At 45.9% G+C, this 20,406-nt stretch overlaps 1 protein-coding gene across 1 annotated transcript in view; it reads right to left on the minus strand.

Moving 5' to 3' along the window:
* The window catches only part of ALDH6A1 (aldehyde dehydrogenase 6 family member A1), a 105,701-nt gene extending 101,030 nt beyond the window's left edge, over window positions 1–4,671 (minus strand). The window contains exon 1 of the mRNA XM_086937475.1: window positions 4,522–4,671. Within this exon, the coding sequence (XP_086793601.1) occupies window positions 4,522–4,545 (24 nt within the window). The 5' untranslated portion in view covers window positions 4,546–4,671. The remainder of the gene's footprint in view (window positions 1–4,521) is intronic.
* Window positions 4,672–20,406: the final 15,735 nt, after the last annotated feature.

Here is a 20,406-nt window from a genome sequence, read left to right on the forward strand (position 1 = left end):
CTTAAACTTTCCGTGTCCTCGGACACTTGTTTGATTTGTGCACTTGAAGTATTTTCCTAAGAGATTTGGTTTGTGCTTAGTACCCTGTCCTCATAAAGAGTACAGGGCTGTTGTGATTCTTAATAAATATACTGTTTATTTTCATAACACTTGTGTGGTGTCCTTTCACTGGGTGTTCAAGGGGTACATGTGTGGTAAACGGCTGGCTTAACGCGCCCTCTCGAGTCTTTAGCCTTAGACTGCTCGTATCCACGCTACTAGGATAGCTGGTCTATAGGTTGACTTACAACCAAACACCATAAGGGTCGTTGGAACGATACATAGCGGTCGCTAGAATAGCGAACGTTGCATATCGGGCCAACTTCTCACACATGTCACCAATAAAATATAGTTTTGTAAGAATGTATGAGTGAATACATTTCTATCTTGTCAGAGGTGGAGCTGGGATGGGGCCTTGACCTGAGCAGGTGTAATGTACATAGGTGGGTAGTTTGAGACGCACTTATCACCGCCTGAACGTAAAGCACTATTCACAAGTACAGAGTTACCAAGTGCCGAGTCTGAGCACAGACACCAAACAATGAATGGCCAAGGAGTCGAACTTTTTCTTAACCTCCTAAGCAGGTGTGATGAGCACATGTGTCTGCAAATGGAGCAGCCTTTTCTGACCACCAACTCTCTCACATCAAATATTTGACCGACACAATCACAGCCTGTCAAAGATCCTCCTTGCTTTAGCACGTGGCTGTTGCAGAGTTTGGATAAAGTATGGATATATGATAAACCTACAGCGAGCGAGTTGGGGCTTTCTGGCTCATTCAATCCATTCCCATAACACACGACTAAGCAGCATTGTTTCATTGAAGGACAAAACTCCAGTGGCTTTTCAGGGACCTGCTGTTGGTCTTCGTTACTAATAAGACTTTGCAAATAGGTATCTATTCAGCTCACCACTTCAGATCTACATCAGAAAGTAGAAGTGTTTTTCAGCCAGACATCGAACTGAAAATAGAAAATAAATGTCAAAATGTATTGCACTATAAAACAGAACTCAATAATAGGTGAGCTGCAGCAGAGTAAGGTGCATCATGTCCTTCTGGACCCATGCTGCTACATACATATCAGTGATGACACGGTCCGGCCACAGCACACATTTCAGCGAACTGCCTAGAAATAGTTGTAAGATCTAGTAGAAATGGTTACTGTGGATGGAGCAGATAAGGCACGGCTCACAAGGCCAACCAACATCCTTCAACAGCTGTCTTTACCTTCCAGAGTAAACCCATTCCCACCACCCCCAAAGCACATTATTCACTATCACCCATGGACACAAAAACGATATCGACAGGCAAGATCAGAGCCAGTACAATGTTAGTGTTACTGGGTGAGTCCAGGCCACTGTGATATTAAAATGTCCACTCCTGGCTCTTCATCAAACAACTCGGAGCCTTCTGAGATTTGTAGTCTTGACTCCGTTCACTTCTAGCTTTTGGACTAACAGCTGGTAAATGTAAGTCGTAAAGCAAAGCCTAGAACAGCACTATCTGGGTCAGATCTGTCAATTCTGTACCATGAGGGTATGTGTCAGAGTGGTGTGCAAACTAAGGGTCAAGTTATATAATGGGTTGCAATGGAAGCATAAACTCTTCTATATGTCGGCTATACAGAATATTACTGCAGTTGGCAGCATGCATGTACGGATTGGCTGCCTCTAGAGACTTGGGTGGCATACTTGGACAACATGTGTGCCCAGGTGTGTGGCATGGGCATCTTGAAGACGGCTGATGAAGAGCTAAAAAGGGACAGATACTGAGAAAATACCATAGCCCAAGAGACTAATTACTCTGAATTCTTGCTACATTTGAGATGCCTTGTAGGCTTCTCCCAGAGCAACTGGAAAGGACACCAAGCTACTCATTCAGAAGAGAAGTGAAGACCTCTTAAAATTCGAGAGACTGAGAGACAGGCCCTGGATCAACTGAAGTCGAGGTGGACTCTAGGATTCCCTAAAGCACCTGGAGACAAGGTTGGATCGTGCCATGACCATAAGTGGTGAAAATACAGAAGCTATCATGTGGGTTCCTCACAGAACCCAGGGCTCTTGAAGCCCTGGGTACACAGTTCTAGTAATAAAATGAGCTGCAATGAGCGAAGGTGCAGAGTCACGAGGGTCGTATGGTAGTCCTGCTCAGTTTGTAACCCCCAGGGCAGAAGAAAAGATGTGCTGTGTCACAATAAGCAACAAACTCAATGGTCTCTTGGGAAGGTAACTCATGACACCAAGAATGTGCTCTTGTGTGTAAGATATAGGTAAAAATAAAGAATAGGATGGATCCATTGCTCTTCATCGATTTCTTGGCTTAATCCCCTAATAAGGGAAGTACTAATTAGGTTTATGCTGGAAATATGGGATACTTCTGAAGCAGAAAAGCGAAGACCACATGGTTTTATCCAAAGAGGGGAAATGTGTTTCCCAAACTATTTACAAATAGATGGAAATGTAGTCCCACGGCTAGGAATAACCAATTAAACAAGATGCATTGCCCCAGTGGTTTGAATGCAGTGGAGATTAATGTAGTTGCAAACAGTGAAGGAAAATGGACTGATCCAACTATTTGCAAATATAGCGAAATGTAATGCCCCGCTATTTCCTGGCAAAGGAGGAAAATGTATTGATCCCGCTATCTGAAGGCACTGGAAGGAAATGTATTGCACCATCTTTTTGCAGGCAATGGAGGAAAGAGTATTAATCCAGCAATTTGCAAGCAATGAAGGGAAATGTATTGCCCTAGCTAACTGCAGTCAGTGCAGGAAAATGTATTGTCTAAATATGTGAAAATAGAAATGTATTGCCCCAGCTCTTTGCCCTAACTATGGCAAATCACCACGTCACAATGTTCATACAATATGGAATGCCCTATCCGTCCATCTCAGACTTGGTCCCTCTTCCCAAGATTTTCAGATCCAGCTTAAAAAAAAAACCTCACATTAACAGTTATGAAAGCAGCAGCATTTACATCTTTCTTCAGGATATTCTTTCCAGTATACTAAACATTTCATTTGACCGCAATGACTACAAGTTTTGTGAATTCTCTGCACTGTATTTTTACTTCCTTTTTGCAAATAGCAGGACCTTCTGATGGCTGTTCTTTGAATATAGTTGTGCTTTCTTGTTATAAACAGCGTGTTGCAAATGGGTGCTTGTCCATGCTCGTTTTCCACTTTCACAACTTCTGTGCTTGTTTTTTAACGTCCCTTTGCTTGTTTCAACCATGAATATCCTAAATCTTTTCTTTGCATACTGATGCGTTTTCCATAACTGTTTACACGTCATGTACAGTGTCAGTCACCATAAAAAAAAACTAAAGGCTCCCAATATTTTATTTCACTTTGTCATCTTACTATTTTCAGTATTGTGTCACCTTGCACCCCTACTTTTATCCTCACCTTTGCCCATCTGTTTATCCACACCCTTTTTCCCATTCACTTCCAATATTTACAAATATTTGCTTAGAGAACTTTTTAAGAAGCCTAGGTGCATAAAGCTCTGGATTTTATTATGTCACTTTGCTTTCAGTGCCACTTAGTCGCCATGCCACTTTATCTGCTGGCTCTCTTTTGTAACGCTTGCACAAAAGATCCTGGCGAACTGAAATTGTTCATAAAATTCATTCAAACATGGGGCACAGAACTCACTTTTATACATTAATCTCTCATCCAAAGATTCGGGAAACTCCTGTGACTGTGGCTCTTTGGGCCCTTAATGGTTACTGGGCTGCAAGAGGGCTGCAACCATTGTAGGGACTGTTTGTCACCAGTCTAGCAAGTTAGCAAATAATTGCTCCCTGAAACCAGAATAAACAAGCCGCTCTTTTTAGTCAAGTGACTTTCCAAGAGAGAGTGGTCAAGGCTTACTCAAGGAGGCAGAAGCAAGCTACAAACGCCGAAACAGCAAGACAATAAAAAGTAACTATAAGGCTTTGTTCAGGCACAGCCATATTATCTATGATGTTTAGGTTTGTTTACAGGTGAACGGGGGTAGTTAAAATTAAGTTCCTATGCACTTACTAAAGGTATGCCACCACTTACCCAAAACACGTTCATACCACTTATGCAATAAAATTACTAGTCCAAGTATATAATGTACTACACTATACGTTATAAAGCTAGGATTGGATGTATGCAGGACATGGGCCGCTTGGCCGATATAACCACCTTGCATGTCCTTAACCTATCGCCCTCGGTAGTAGTTTTATACTAGACTCCTTTACTCAACCCCACTCCAACCCGTATGATCCAGGAGCTCTTCACATAGAAAACTACCGCTTTACAAATGGCTAAGTCTTTTGACCTGTTTCACATTTTCGCACGTTGGGTCCCCATGCAGCCCAGTCTTTAATCTCTCCACTCACTTTATGAACAGTTTATAGTTCTACTACAAACACTGGTCTATCCCACCACTATGCGGTGTGAGCCGGTTAACAGAAGCTACCTCCTAAATATTAAGTTGAGCACACTTACCCTCAGTGCCCGTGCTGCCCTCATCTTGCTTCCAGACTCTAATCTTCAGTTCAACCTTTCACCACTTTGACCCGGCTAAAGTCCTTCCTATTGGTGACCAGAAGCCTTCAATAGAACTGCACCCTTGCGATTGGCCTAAGGTAAATCTGTTTTGACCCAGTCCTGACAAGGCAAAAGAGCCGTGTTGCACTTCCACTGTCTTTATTGGGTAGTTCAGCCACCGCCTCCCTTCCCTAAACTTCGATTGGTTTACGCGGCGCAACGGAGGAAGGACGAGCGTCTGTCATGCGCCTGAGAAAGGCAACGGAGAGACCTACAGAAACGACCACGTGACAGTAATATTTGCTATGCAGCTGAGCTCATGAAAGAAGAAAGAGGACAGGAATTATGTCCCTGCCGAGGTCTATACCAGAGCCTTTCAGGTGAAAACCGGTCGAGCCGGTTTCTTCTACGGGAAGGACCAGGGTCGGAACGGATCAGGAAATAAGACCCGGACACCAAAGTAAAAGTGGCTCAGTTAGCAATAGGGTGACCAACTGGCATGGGTGCAAATGCAGGACGGTGAGTGGAAAAATTCAGGACAAAGGGGCAAAATTCGGGACAAAAAATCATGACAGGAGGTCAAAATTCAGAACAAAAAGTTAGTTTTACGAACACATCAGAGGAGGTCGCGCAATAGTATATAAGTAAGTAAATAGACAACCACTTAAGTACAAGTCAAAATAAATTTATATTCGGTTGAGTCTGTCGTGCACTTCACGGTTTTTCAGTATGCCCTCAGCTTGCTACCTTAGACAATTCAAAACTCGTATCTCGCTCCAGCAGGTACATTAGTCACCAGACAATGGTGAACCACACCTGATTATAAGTGATGCCGCTTTTGTTGATGATTGAAAACTACTGGATATACAAGGAACTTTGCAGTGCCAGCCCCCAGTAACTAAACCCACCCACCCCCCTCTCGAGCCTCCAAGAGAAACACCTGATCCGGCCAGACCGGCCATTCCTCCACCCTCCAATGGTGCTACTCGTCTTCACATAGACTGTCTCTCATGTGTATTTAATTTCTTTTATAGTGTTACTCATCCCAAGTATGTAGAGCAGGGTGTCGGAGTGCAATACATCACACACACACACACACATTATATAGAGACAAAGAATCACATAAATGAAAGTCAATGTATAGGAAATGTTACTTCATATAATGGGTGCTACAAGGTGTAATTCTTTCATCTATCATTCAGACTTTCACCATTCATTCTGTCCTTCCATCTATGTGCCCATCTATATCCAAACATATTCAACCATTTGCAAACCTATCCACCATGTATCCTTCCATCCATCATTTCACTCATCCATCCCGCCATCCACCCTTTCACTCATCCGTCCAGTATTCATCCATCTACCCTTTCACCCATCCATCCTTACACTCATCTATCCACTCTTTCATCCATCCATCTATTCACTCATCCATCCAGCCATTTACCCTTTCACCCATCCAGCCATTCTTTCACTTACTCAATCATCCACCCAGTCACTTGTCCTTCCACCCATTCACCCTTTCAGTCATTCATCCTCTCTTTCTCTCTCCATCACCCTTTCCCTTATCCATCCATCCATCCTTCCACCCACCCACCCACCCATCTACTTATCCATTCATGAATCCATCCATTGACCCTATCACTCATCCATCTTTTCATTCATCCATCCATCCATCCGTTCTCTCATCCATCCACCCTTTCATTTCTTCACTCATCTGTCCATCCTTTTGTCTGACTACCCCCTTTCACTCACTCATCAATTCTTACATCCACTCTTTCACTCATCCATCCATTCACTTATCAATCCATCCATCCATCCTTTCACTCACTCATCAATTCTTACATCCACTCTTTCACTCATCCATCCATTCACTTGTCAATTCATCCATCCATCCATCCATCCATCCTTTCACTCGCCTATCAATCCATCCATCCATTCGCTCATGCATCCACCCATTCTCTCACCTATCGACCCTTCCACCCATACAGCTATCTATTTACCTTTTCTCTCATCGATCCATCCTTTTTCATTATCTATCCATTCACCCTTTCATTCATCCTTTCACTTATCCATCCAGCCATTCACCCATTCCTTCACTTATTTACTTACCCACCTTTTCACATTATGAGCTAAAGAGGCCATTCAAGAACTTCACCCTTGCTATAGTTCCGAAAGCAAGGGGTGCGGTGGTTGAGGGTTTACTATGCCCCTGCACATAGGCAACCTGAAAACTTAGAAGTCATGAGTCATGCTTGATGTAAACTGCCAGGACGTGAGGTGACTGACATGATGGTCTTTCCAGGACTTTAAGTGGGGTAAAAAAAACTGGGGGGTCTCTTCAAAGGGGGTGTTTGATGTAATTAAGGGCATGGCTTAAAACACCTAGGCTAAAAATCTGTGCTTAGCATAGTGTTCCGCCCGATTGGTATTATGCTGTTTTGGTCATTGCATCCAGATATATAAAACAGCAAGTACCGTTACAACAACAACAAGCCAGGACTATTGGCTTTGTCAATGGTTGTTAGTTGCTTAAAATAAAGCAGCAACCATGGCTTTGTTGAATATAATATAGATTTTTACTTGTTTCACAGGCTTCTTTATGTCAACTGTATTCTCCCGTTGCAGCGTTGGCGTTTAACCTTTTATCTTTCTTACAAAATGCCCTGCTGTACGCTGAGACAGGAGGAGGCCACCACAACAGCCCAGACTGCCCCATTGTCATTCTGTATGTGGCAATCATCAGCCCCATACAGAATGACAATGGGAGGGTGGGGCTGCTCTTGCTCTCCAGGAGGAGTGCAAGGGGGCCCCATCAGGGGGCTGAGGCTTCTCGCAGGGGAGCAGTGCTGTTCCCTCAAAGGCCATAATTACGGACAAAAGGCGCCCGTAAACGGGATCCTCACGGACAACGGACGTGAGGTCCATTTTACGGACGGTCCGTGAAATTTACGGACGGTTGGTCACCCTAGTTAGCAAATCGGATAGCTACAAAAAAGCCAGGGGTGGTTCTAGTATTTTTGGAGACCTGCGCCGAAAAGAAATGTGCACGGTCCCTTCTAATTTACATAAGTTTATTTTATTTTAATTTTATTTAATGCGATTTTATATAGCACAAACTTTACCCAAAGGTGTCAGAGCACTTTACAAAAGGACAAGTTACAATACATAAGGACTTCGGAATACATGAGTTACATAACAGATATAGACAGAACAACTCTAAATTCGCAAAAAAAAAATAGTAAGTACATACGTCTACTACAGATACTAGAGGTTGGAGTTGCATATATACAAGATGAAGATTCACTCAAGGAGAAGAAACAAACAGAAAAACTCTAAATTTATATAAGAAGGGTAGTAAGTAAATACATCTACTACAGATACTAGTGGTTAGGATTACATATATACAAGTTGCAAATCACTCAAGATTACATTTTAAAAAGCGATTAGGGTTGGACAATTATATTATATTACAAATTTACAGAGCATGGCATCTTGCCGTCGTTCAGCCAGGGGTTCAGGTGGTTTTGCAATTAGGGGTGGTGGTCCTGGGTCCATATGGAATCCCGAGGTGGAAGTTGAGATGGCCGTAGGGGTAGAAGGGCTGGTGGTGGTAGGCGGAAGCAGCAAGTTTCAATACTCGCGGTTCCACAGCTCTTCACCGGAGTCCCCCTCGCCGGACTGCAGGGATAGTCCTTTTGACAAGGATCTTTAATTTCCTCTTGCTGCAATGCGGAGCTAGATGCAGTGATAAGTGCCGCTAGATAATTGACATATTCAGGGCTCCAAAAGCTGTTTTGTGCACACTCCAGGGCCGCAGCTCCTCCCCTCAGCTACCTATAAGCACATCTTTTACAGCTGAAGGTGTGAGAATTGCTTGGGGGCTGAGAGTTTAAACATTGGGGCACTAAAGTGCTGACAATGGGCATCCCTCAGTGTCTCTGAATGGAGAAACCTGCAAAATGTGTCTCCTAGCAACCTGGACACCATCCCTAAGAGGCCCTCACTCCCGTCCCCCTCGTAGGCCTAATTGCAAAGAGACACCTTTCTTTCAGTAGGATCGGCATGGGTACATGAGGACCAGTGGTGTGTTAGACTGGTGTGGGCCCCATGCTGGTGGGCTAAGTGTGAGGCCCTTGGCAGCTGCCCATGCCTCATGCCTAGCGCTGACCCTGAAAAAAGCCCCACAATTTTAAAACTTGTAAAGACAAGCAAATAGGTGTTTTGCAAGGTTCAGGAGACTGCTGTTAAGTAGTGGTCTCCAGGCCCACATACCTGCAAATAATGCACGCCAGGGGCGCAACTAGAGACACATTTCAGGGGGCTTGGGGGAGCTCATGCTACTAGCAATGGGGCAGGACAAGAATTTCCAGTAGTGGGGTTCCGAGCTATCCTCATAGCCAATATGATATAACAAGCGTGTTTTTGTAGATTCTACACTGTTCTTATGTTACTCACAGTGATCTTTGAAAAACAGATTGAGTGCACTGACAATTAAAAACAGCTTCTATAATGTTGAATCCAAAGCACGCAAGACATGTTTTCACAAAGGTATTTCAAGAGAAGCCCCTTTTTACCAATCCCCAGATTCCTTCTGTGCAGGACAATGTGCTTGTGAAAGAAATATTTATGATTGAAAGTAAAAAAATATGCTCCTCCCCCTAAACGACTGAAGGCACAATTTAGTTTACCCAATTGGATGTTGCTAAATATTCATGGGTGAGACTGCCCTGACGTACAGGTCTCAACATTTTAGGCTTAGTTGCAGTGCCTAATTTGAGCTGGTGGTTGCGGCTGGAGCCCACTTGCACACAATTTTGGGATCCTCATCAGACTTTGCCCCAGAACAATAGAGAGAAAAACGCAAAAGGGGGAAAGGCGAAAGAGAAAGATGGAAAAATTATGACAAAACGAGTAAGCAAAAATTAAAAGGAACCTGCAAGAGTGAGATAAGGGGGCAGGGAGTGCCTTGTGGTAGATGAAAGTGGCACACAGTAGAATCAAGCCTTGGCAGTGTTGGTATTCAGCTCTTCTGACATTTGAAATTGCCGGGCACAGAATACTGAACAAAACTGTGGGCCCTGGCCTTTATGATTTTATGAATTAAGCACTGTTTTGTGGGTTACCACACAGAAGCTGGGGTAGGTGGCTGGTAAATCATAGGTTTAATTCTCCAAATACCATTCCTTCTTCCGCAGTTGTATGCCAATGAGTTGGTAATATTACTGCATGTAAATGCGCTGCCACACACCTGTGCTACATTAAAAAAAATCCAATGGTTATTCTTAGCCCACCACATTGAACAGTTCCCATATATGTCAACATATGAGCCACAATTCAGTAGGATGCACCAGGCGGTTGTTGATGAGCTGGCAGAAAAGTTGATTTGTAGGGAGTATTATGGGCAGAGGTGCCATTCCCAATAGCAGAGGTCTAGCTAACTGCAGATATAAAGTTATTTATTTAGAACATATGTCCAATTCCAAGTCCCTGTAGAGATGAACAGAATCAAAGGCAAGGGAGGGGTAAAGAAATAGGCGTGCCAGTACTCCATTTGAATCCATTCCGGAGTTTAAATCGAACCGTGTTGAAGTCAGTGCTGCTTTCTTGTCACAGCCATACCAGAATCTATTTTGGTAATGTAACTGAAGGCTACTTTTTTCAATGAATGTAGTTATTTGTCTTGACGCTGAGCTTTCAATCTATTTGCCTATAAACAGTTTGTTATTGTCAGGAAGTTAAAAGGAGTCCTCGTTTGAAAGCCTCTTTGTTTTAGGGAGTTCTTTTGAGAACATACCTTTATCCAATGAGTTGTTGATAGACCTGGAACTGTGTGAGTGAGTCAAGTCAAGTCAAATGATTTATATAGCGCGCTACATACCCAGAGGGTCTCAAGGCGCTTGAAGAAGGGTGGAGAGAAAGGGAGGTGAATTTCTTGTCGAAAATCCAGGTTTTGAGTTGCTTTCTGAATGCTAGGTGGTTTTGAGTGAGGCGAAGGTGAGTGGGAAGTGAGTTCCAGGTTTTAGCCGCTAGGTAGGAGAAGGATCTTCCTCCCATGGTGGTTTTGTTGATGCGAGGAACAGCGGCCAGGGCTTGGTTGGACGAGCGTAGCTGGTCGGAGGGGGTGTAGAAGGAAAGTTGCGCGTTGAGGCAATCTGGTCCAAGTTCGTAAAGTGCTTTGTGTGCGTGGGTGAGGAGGCGGAATGTTATCCTCTTATTGATAGGGAGCCAGTGGAGGTTTTTCAGGTGACCGGAAATGTGGTCTTTACGCGGGATGTCTAGTATGAGTCTGGCTGATGCGTTCTGGATGCGTTGGAGTTTTTTCTGGAGCTTTGCGGTGGTACCGGCGTAAAGGGTGTTTCCGTAGTCCAGTCGGCTTGTAACTAGTGCGGGGGTGACCGTTTTTCTAGTTTCGGTGGGGATCCAGCGAAATGTTTTTTTGAGCATGCAGAGTATGTTGAAGCAGGATGATGAAACTGCGTTGACTTGTCTGGTCATCGAGAGTGAGGAGTCCAGGATGACGCCCAGGTTCCGTGTGTGATCCGTCGGGATGGGTGCTGTTCCTAGGGCAGCTGGCCACCAAGAGTCGTCCCAGGCGGAGGGGGAAGTGCTTAAGATGAGGACTTCTGTTTTGTCAGAATTCAGTTTCAGGCGACTGTGCTTCATCCATTCTGCTACTTCTTTCATTCCTTCATGTAGGTTGGTTTTGGCGGTGTTAGGGTCTTTGGTGAGTGAGAGGATCAGTTGAGTGTCATCAGCGTAGGAGATGATGTTGAGGTTGTGTTGGCGTGCGATGGTCGCGAGGGGGCTCATGTATACGTTGAAGAGGGTGGGGCTGAGTGAAGATCCTTGAGGCACGCCGCAAATGACTTCAGTTGCCTCTGACTTGAACGGTGGGAGGCGGACTCTCTGGGTTCTTCCGGTAAGAAATGAGGTGATCCATTCAAGTGCGTATCCTTGGATTCCGATGTTTCTGAGGCGTTGTAACAGGGTGCTATGACAAACTGTGTCGAAGGCTGCAGAGAGGTCAAGGAGGATGAGGGCGACTGTGTCTCCGTTGTCCAGTAGTGTTCGAATGTCGTCTGTTGCTGCGATGCGGGCGGTCTCCGTGCTGTGTTTGGCTCGGAAGCCGGACTGCGAGGAGTCGAGGGATTTGTTGGTTTCGAGGAAGGCGGCGAGCTGGTTGTTGACTGCTTTCTCGATTACTTTGGCCGGGAATGGAAGTAGCGAGATGGGGCGGTAGTTTTTGAGTTCGGTGGGGTCAGCTGTGGGTTTTTTCAGAAGGGCACTGAGTTTGGCGTGTTTCCAGCTGTCCGGGAAGGTGGCGTTGTTGAGGGAGCAGTTGATGACGTCTCCGAGGTGTGGTGCTATGATGGAGTCTGCTTTGTTGAAGATGTGGTGAGGGCATGGGTCTGTGGGGGATCCTGAATGGATAGAGTTCATCAGGCGAATGGTGTCTTCAGTGGAGATTGGTTTCCAGTTACTAAGGATGTTCAAGGGGGGTGAAGGTTCGGCCGAAGGTGGGGTGGGTTGGTCTTTGAGTAGGTTGTCGAAGCTGTTGTGGATGTCTGCTATTTTGTCGTGGAAGAACGAAGCTAAGGAGTCGCAAAGGGTTTGAGAGGGTGTAATGTCGTTGGAGTTGGCATTGGGGTTGGTAAATTCTTTGACGATGTTGAATAATTCCTTGCTGTTGTAGGCGTTGTCGTCTAGTCTGTCGTTGAATGCGGTTTTCTTGGCTGTCCGGATCAGTTGGTGGTGTATGCGGGTGGCGTTTTTGAAGGCGTCTATGGTGCTGGTGTTTGGGTCTTTTTTCCAGGCTTTCTCAAGGGAGCGACAGAGTTTCTTGGATTTCTTAAGATCCTCATTGAACCAGGGGGCGTTTTTGCTGCCTAGTTTGATTTGACGTTTTTTTTGAGGTGCAAGGTTGTCGGCGCTGTTGGTTAGCCATTGTGTGAGGTTGATGGCTGCTTGGTTAGGGTTCGACGAATAGGCAGGGGGGTTTAGAAGAAGCGATGAGGAGATCTGGTCGATAGTGATTTTGTTCCAGTTTCTTCGCAGAGTAGGTTGAGGGTGGTTGTGGGTTGTGTTCTTTTTGTAGATGAAGTGAACGCAGCTGTGGTCCGTCCAATGGAGAACTGTGGTGTGACTGAAGGAGATATGTTTGCTGGAGGTGAAGGTAGGGTCGAGTGTGTGTCCTGCGTTGTGGGTGGGGGTGTTAACTAGTTGTTTGAGTCCGAGGTTGGCTAGATTGTCCAGAAGGGTGGTGGTGTTGCTGTCGTTGCTCTTTTCCAGGTGAAAATTGAGGTCTCCCAGTAGAATGTAGTCCTCGGAGGGGAGGGCGTGAGGGGTGATGAAGTCAGAGATGTCTTCACTGAATTGTGAGCGGGGTCCTGGTGGCCTGTAGAGGAGGGTGCCTCTGAGTGTGGTCTTGGGATCGGTGTGGATCTGGAAGTGAAGGTGTTCGGCGTAAGCAAGGTTAACGTCTGAGCTGGTAGAGATTCGGATGGAATTCTTATGGATGATGGCGATGCCTCCTCCTGTTTGGTTGGTGCGGTCTTTTCGGATGATCTTGTAGCCTTCCGGGATGGCTATAGTGATGTCTGGAGCTGAAGAGGCGTTCATCCAGGTTTCTGTCAGGAAGGGGACGTCTGGAGAGATGGTGTCTAGTAGATTCCAAAGGTCGATGGCGTGTCTGTGGACCGAGCGGGTGTTGAGCAGGATGCATTTTAGGTGTTTGGTGTCAGTTCTCTGTTTGGTGTGGGTGGATGAGGAGTTGGTCTTGGTGCCGTCATACTTGCAAGAGTTGCAAGTGAAGGGTCCATGGGTGTGTCCAGGTGCGGCTTGGGCGCAGTTGGGGAGTCGGCCGGGATTTAGTGCTAAGAGGGTGGAGGCGTCGTAGGTGATGCGGGTGGGGTGGGTGGTGCGGGGACCAGGGGGTCTGGCACTGGGCGCGGTCCAGGCGCGGACGGGCGTAGACGGGCTTACCTTTGGCGCACCTTCGGCGCGGCCGTAGCGCGTGGACGCTGCACGTTGGGACATCTGTCTTAAATGGATAGTGGGGGGGGGCGGAGCGTGGGAGGGGCAGCTGGTAGGCGGGGAGGAGACACGGTCCACGAGTGACCAAATAACAAAATGGACGGGCGGGAAATGAAAACTAAACACGACCCCAAATGAGATAGAGAAGCACAAGGCAATGCAGCGCACAATGTAAAAAAGGCAAAACAAAACAAGCAGACAATACCAGGCGCAATGGGAGCTTCGGGCGCTTCACAAGTGCAGGCGGTATTGGAGCGCGATCAATCACTGTGCAGGCAATGGGCAATGCGACCCCGTTCTGCTGGAAGAGGAGCAGTCAGGCAGGGGATCGAGGTGAGGAGCGTAGGGGAGCGACCGCTATGGAACTAGTCCAGCTGGTCGTGACCAGTGACGCCTGTGCTGGGTGGGTGTATAGTGTAATATATCACACTCTTGAACACTAGAACTTGTCCTGCAGGACACACCAACTGCATACGTTCATGCTTGCTACTGGCAATGGGGCCTGAAAGGGTAGCCGACCATAGGAAGATCTGCCTCTCTGGGTTTTTTGGGGAATTGGAGCAGGCGACTGCTCCTCTCCTTTGGGCTAGTTGGGATATTTTATAGCCTAAAGGATATATATTCCCCCCATTTGTTCTGACCAGACCCCATTTTGTGGCATACAGGTTAGGTTGTCATAGGTTATAGGAGAGAGTTTTTTTTTTGTTCCTCGTTTCAACCTTTTGTACCAGTAATTTTGTCTTGTATCCTTTAATTGACTCATTTCTATACATAATATTCAAATTAAAAGTGGCGCAAGCGCTCTGGCTACTGGAGAAAGCTGGGCGCCAGGACCTGATTGAACAGCTTGGGGCTTTATGGTCGCCCAGTGAGGAGGGCATCAGCAGGGCTTGCTTCGGCGATTTTGGCTGGCTCCCCTCCAAGCCGGACCCCCATTGTGAAGCCAGTTCAGGAGATGGATATGAGCCGCTCAAGGGTTAGGAGAGCGGCCCCAGGAAGATGTACGGAAGGCCACAGGGCAGAGCTTGAGCGCACGCGGCTTGCTGCAGAAAGTTGTCAGTGATATCCCCCAAGTGGTTCGCATGTTCGGGGGAGCAGCACCTGGGCCGGTGGATCCTTTGAAATACGATTATGGCAAGAAGGGGTGAGCGAGGGGAGGAGACATATGTTGGGTAGCTCCTCATTCCTCTCATGACACCGGTAAATGGCAGCAGGTCAGGGCTGTGAGGGTAGAGTTGGGAGGGGGGTGAATTCCAGAGCCTCATCAGCGAGGGACAAAGGGAAGGAGAGAGGGGCTGGGGCGGACAGTAAGTCCATGTCCCTCTCCTCTTTGACCGTTCAGCGGGTAGAGGTGCGTATGGATGAGGGTGTAGAGGTAGTTTCTTGCTGGGAGGGGAAGAGCACAGCAGATATGGACCATTTTAGGAGGGAGGTAGACAAAGCAGTGGGTGGGCCAAATAAGGAATTAGGTAGGGCGACTTGAGGGTAGCTTGAACAGGAAGAAGAAAGGTTTATGGAACAAAGGGGGTATATGGACTCCCGTTTCCCTGAGAAGGGAGTTCTTATTGGCCCAAGACCTGGCGGAGGCCAAAGGCTGGTTGACACAGTGTGCTTTAGGGACGTAGGAGGGTGCACAGGTGCATTTGAAGGAGCTGTAGGATCGGTTCAGGAGCTGTGGGAGGTCAAATGCGGGGATCACTACAGTCGGGTTTCAGATAGTAACTAGCACCCTGGGCCTGTAATTCTTTTTTATAGGACGATCGGGTCAGGGTATAGCAGACTCAGGGGAAGCCCCATAAAGTTCCAATACACTGAGAGGAAGAGAAGTCTGGGCCCAGTATAGCCGGCTGGATGGCGATGAGGGACATCAAGATCACTGCTACAAGAAGGCCCAGAATGGCCTGGGCGATGCACCTGGCCAGCTTCCTGTTGAGGACAGCCAAGTTATGGAACCTTCTACCTATTAATATAAAACATAGCCAGTCGCTTCTGACCTTCAGAAAAGCAATCAAAACATGGTTATACTCCTGTTAGCCAGAAAGAGCCACTCTGCAGTAACCTGAAGTGCACCCAACAGTAGCGCCAAGACACCCTTGGGCATTCGTGTGCTTTATAAGTTTACAAGTCAAATCAAATCAGAACTGCCCCAGGCGATCTTCAGCACAAGACATGGCGTTCCGCAACAGCAGAGGAGTTGGGAGGGTGTGGTACGGCTCCCTAACGTAGTCAGGAGAGACACACAGTTACCGAATATATGGTTAATGTAGTAAGAGGCGGACCAGGAGAAGAAGTTCAAGGTAAGTTTATTCCAAAGTTGTAAACCCACAGTTTCATGCGACCGGCCAGCTGGAATCCCAACAGTGAATGCTTGAACTGTCTGGAATATCCATGCTCAACGCTCACAGGGCATAAGGAGGACTTGAAACCATACAACATTTAAAATACAACAAAGCGCCCGGATGTGCTTAATACTGATCACGTGCCTGTCGCCTTTACATAGAGGTAAACCACGGGACAGGCACGTTATACACATTCACTACATCAACTTACCCCTTAAAACAACAATAAATACACATGACCCTACCAAAATATGAAGCAGAATCTGCTATCAATTCATTATAAAATCTCTGAACCTGGAAGGTACTCTGACCTCGCCTGTTGAACCAGACCAAATGCAAGTCTCTTTAACCATGACTGAACTAGATGGACCCTCAGACTCGTCAATGCCGGGTGTGGGATGTTCACATACATCCATGTTAACCAAGGTGGGTTGTACCCAAGCTGCCCAATCAGACTGTGACACAGGTCTGTGTTTACTCAATATAATGCTGGCCTGTTCAGCAGTCAGTTTCACTCGCTGGCGTTTACTCCACCATCCTTTGCCTTCCGGAAATGCAGCACCTTTGCCAACTTGTACCACTTTGAAAGGGGCAGAGTTAAAAAGATTCACCCTTCCTTACTTTGACTGGCCTCTAAATCAATACCCATTCCCCTTTATTTATATCTGAACATGACACATGGTATTTGTTGTCCAAATTCTTTTTCATCTTTTTCTGGTTAGCTAAATCTTTTGATAGAACTCTTTCTTTACTCATGACTCCACTGGATTCTTCTTTCTCCACCTGTTTCTCCAGCCATGTGGGAAAAAGTGTAGTCTGAGCTCTTCTGACCCTCCGCAACAAAAGTGGCATCACCCCTGTAAAACAATGTGGTGTGATATTATTAACTTTTGGAAAAAATAGGGGACCCCTACTAATGATTCGTTCACTACAAGTAGGGTATAACAATCATTTGAGAAAGAAAGCTGTAGTAAACAAGTTAAATAGTATATGCCATCTCCTATGGAGTAGAAATTTAGAACAATATAGTGTACATCACAATGTAAAATGACATTAATAAATATTAGAGAATATCATTTATATAAAAATATAGTCAGTTTCATTTCTATTTTTTATCCTTTTTGGTTTATATCATATATATTTTACAGTTATAATTGATTCAGGATATTGCTAATATTTCATATACATGTAGTGAGCAATATACACAGAAAAGACAAAAAAGACACAAATTATTATCAAATGACAAGATGAATATTGGGGACTTTTGAAGTAGGCAAAGCGGTGGGTTGGAACACTACGCGCTTTTCGGCTACTGCCTTCACCAGGACACCGTCATTTGCAATAATACATTTATAGACAACACTTGGATAGGATGGTGATACCTCATAAGTGATGTCGTTACAGATACTGTAGCGTTTAGAGGAGAGAAGTCCCAACGGCTATGTTGCTAGTTAGACAGGTTGGCGTGATATCCTTAGAAGACGTAATGATAAACGTTGATTATAGATAAAAACGTATACAAAGATTCGAAGTAGCCATCTTTATAGGGTTAGAATCTGCATGATGTTGCAAAGAATCTTTGTAACTGGGTTTCCGTAAAGCCAAAGCCGTCAACCGTCTTCGGATAGAATGACGACTATATATATGATGATATTATTAAACCACACTTTCTGTTTCAGAAATGATTTAGCATCCAAGTTATCACCATAGTCGTTTGTACTCCTGCCTCAATAACTCTGTTACCTCTTTCAACTCGACCGTTAGAGGAAGGCGAGTATAAGGCTACTTGCAAGTGAGTGATGCCATTCTGCAAAAAAACTTAGACATGCCCTCAGAGGTAAAATGAGTACCATTGTCGGGAAGCACTTCTAGGGGCACCTTCTAAGCTAAACACCAGTTCTAAAAATGTTTTTACTGCATCCGTGTCAGGTGAATTAGTGAAAGAATACTACATCAACTTAGATTAATATCCACCACCAGAATTAAGTACTTCGTGTTATCTGGTAACATGATATAGGGCCCAGAAGAGTCAAGACCTAATTTCTTCCATGCAGCATCTGGGTATGACACAGGACGAGGGTTATTGTGCACCCTCCAGTGTTGGTTGGATAAAAAACATTTTGGATATTTGGCCTGTGCTTGAAAATCTGGACACCCGTAATATTTCTTGATACACATTATGGTTTTAGTACCGCCTAAGTGGCCTTGATGTCCATTTGAGATAATAGTCTCATGCAAACTCTGTGGGAGGCATATACAAATCTCCTCTTAACAGTATACCATTAGCCATTGAGAGATCATCTGCCACTTGCACACAAAAAAATAATTTTGCCAACTGAAAAAATCTCTTCTCAGGCCCCCCTTGGACAACATACTCCTTGATCTTATTCATACCAAATCATTCTGAGAAGCAGATAACCAGTCGGACTCATTGAGACCTGTGCTACACTCCCCGCTAATAGCGTCAGTGAAAGCCACACATACAACGTCATCTAGAACACCATCCTCATGTGTGTCTTAAATAGGCCTGTGTGACAGACAGTCAGCACGAACGTTTCAACCACCTGGGACATGTTTTATCTCAAATACCAATTCCTGAAGCTTGGACACAAGCCAGGTAAGTTGGGCTGACAGTGTATTGCCTGAGCACGCAGTGAAATTGTTGACCAAAGGCTTGTTGTTTATATACAATTCAAATTTACAGCCCCATACGTACATTTTTAATTTATGAACAGCCCAAACATAGACAAGAGCCTTGCGCTCAATGGTGCTGTATTGTTTTTCATACTGTTTGGACAATCTAGATGCAAAGGCCACTGTTTGTTCTTTTCCTGAAATCTTCTGACTTAAGACAGCTCCTAAACCCTTTTGGCTGACACCTGCAGTGATGACAGAAGACTTATTTTCCTGAAAAGCACTCAGCCCAGGAGATTTTTCTATGAGAAGTTTGACTTCATTGAACGCGCTCGGTATTTCATCTGACCAAAGGACGCGTCATGAGGTATTGATTTTGGACTTTATGGGCAATGACAATTCTGTGCAGAGAAATCAATCAATCAATCAATCAATTGATGAGTTCTCATAAAACATAACTTGTCCCCCCGGCAGGTCTCCTGGCGCTGGGTCCTGACGTCCTTGGTCTTGAGCTTCTTTTTTAATTCAAATGAAGGACAGGTGCGTAGGTGAAGGGGGAGGTTGTTCCAGGACTTGGCAGCAGGTTAGGAGAAGGAACAATCTTCTCAGTGGTTCCAGCAGATGCCGAGGGTGTGGGGCAGGGCCAGGGCGAGGAAGGTGTAGTGGAGTCCCTGGTGGGTCGATGGAACGTCAGGCCGTGGTTGAAGTAGGCGGGCCTGGAGTTGTGGAGGGCCTTATAGGCAAGAGTCGGATTGCTTGAAGAGGCATTTTTTTATACGGGGAGCCAATGGAGGGCTCTGAGTTGGAGGGTTGTGCTGGTTCTCCTGTGGAGGGTGAGGATTAATTTTGCTGCGCTGTTCTGGATGGTCTGGAGATTGTTGAGTAGTTGTTTGGTGATTCCCGACGAGAGCGCAATGCCGTAGTCGAGGTGGCTGGAGTTGAGGGCTTGGGTGACTGTTTTCCTGGTGGAGATGGGGATCCTGCAGAAGATCTTGGGGGGCATGTGGAGGGTGTGGAAGCAGGAAGAGGAAATAGCATTGACTTTGTTCTTCATGGTTAGCTGGCTTTCCAGGATAATCCCGTGGTTGCATGCTTGGTTAGAGGGAACAGGGCTGAGTGCGGAGAGCCACCAGGAGTCGTATCTGGAGGAGGGGTTGTTTATGAAGATGAGTACCTTCTTTTTCTCAGAGTTGAGCTTCGGGCAGTTGGCCTTCATCCAGTTGGTGACGTCGGACAAGGTGTTCTGGAAGTTTGCTCTGGTGGAGTCAGTGTCTTCTGTGAGGGACAGGATGAGCTGCGTGTTGTCGGCGTATAAGATGATGTTGAGTCCGTGGTAGTGAGCAATGTCTGCTAGAGGCATCATGTAAGTGTTGAAGAGGGTGGGGCTGAAGAAGGAGCCCTGGGGGATGATGTTCTTGGTTTTGGAGGAAAAAGAAGGCAGGTGGATCCACTGTGTTCGGCCGGAGAGGAAGGAGGCAATCCAGTTGGGAACATTGCCTTGGGTGCCCAGGTGGTGGAGTCTGGTGATGAGGGTGTGATGGGAGACGGTCACCCAGAGGTCAAGGAGGATGAGGGCTGCTGTTTCCCCTTGGTCGAGGAGGGATCTGATGTCGTCCGTAGCTGTATCAGGGCAGTCTCAGTGCTGTGGTTGGCCCTGAAACCTGATTGGGAGGCATGAAAAAAGTTGTTCTCTTCGAGGTACTTCGAGCTGGCAGTTGATGGATTTCTACAGGATTTTGTCTGGGAAGGAGAGTAGCGAGATGGGTCGATAGTTCTTCAGTACGCTGGAGTCGGCAGAGGCTTTTTTCAGGGAAGGCTTGACCCCTGGATGTTTCCA

The sequence above is a fragment of the Lissotriton vulgaris genome, chromosome 9, assembly GCF_964263255.1.
Source record: "Lissotriton vulgaris chromosome 9, aLisVul1.2, whole genome shotgun sequence".
NCBI classification, from domain to species: Eukaryota; Metazoa; Chordata; class Amphibia; order Caudata; family Salamandridae; genus Lissotriton; species Lissotriton vulgaris.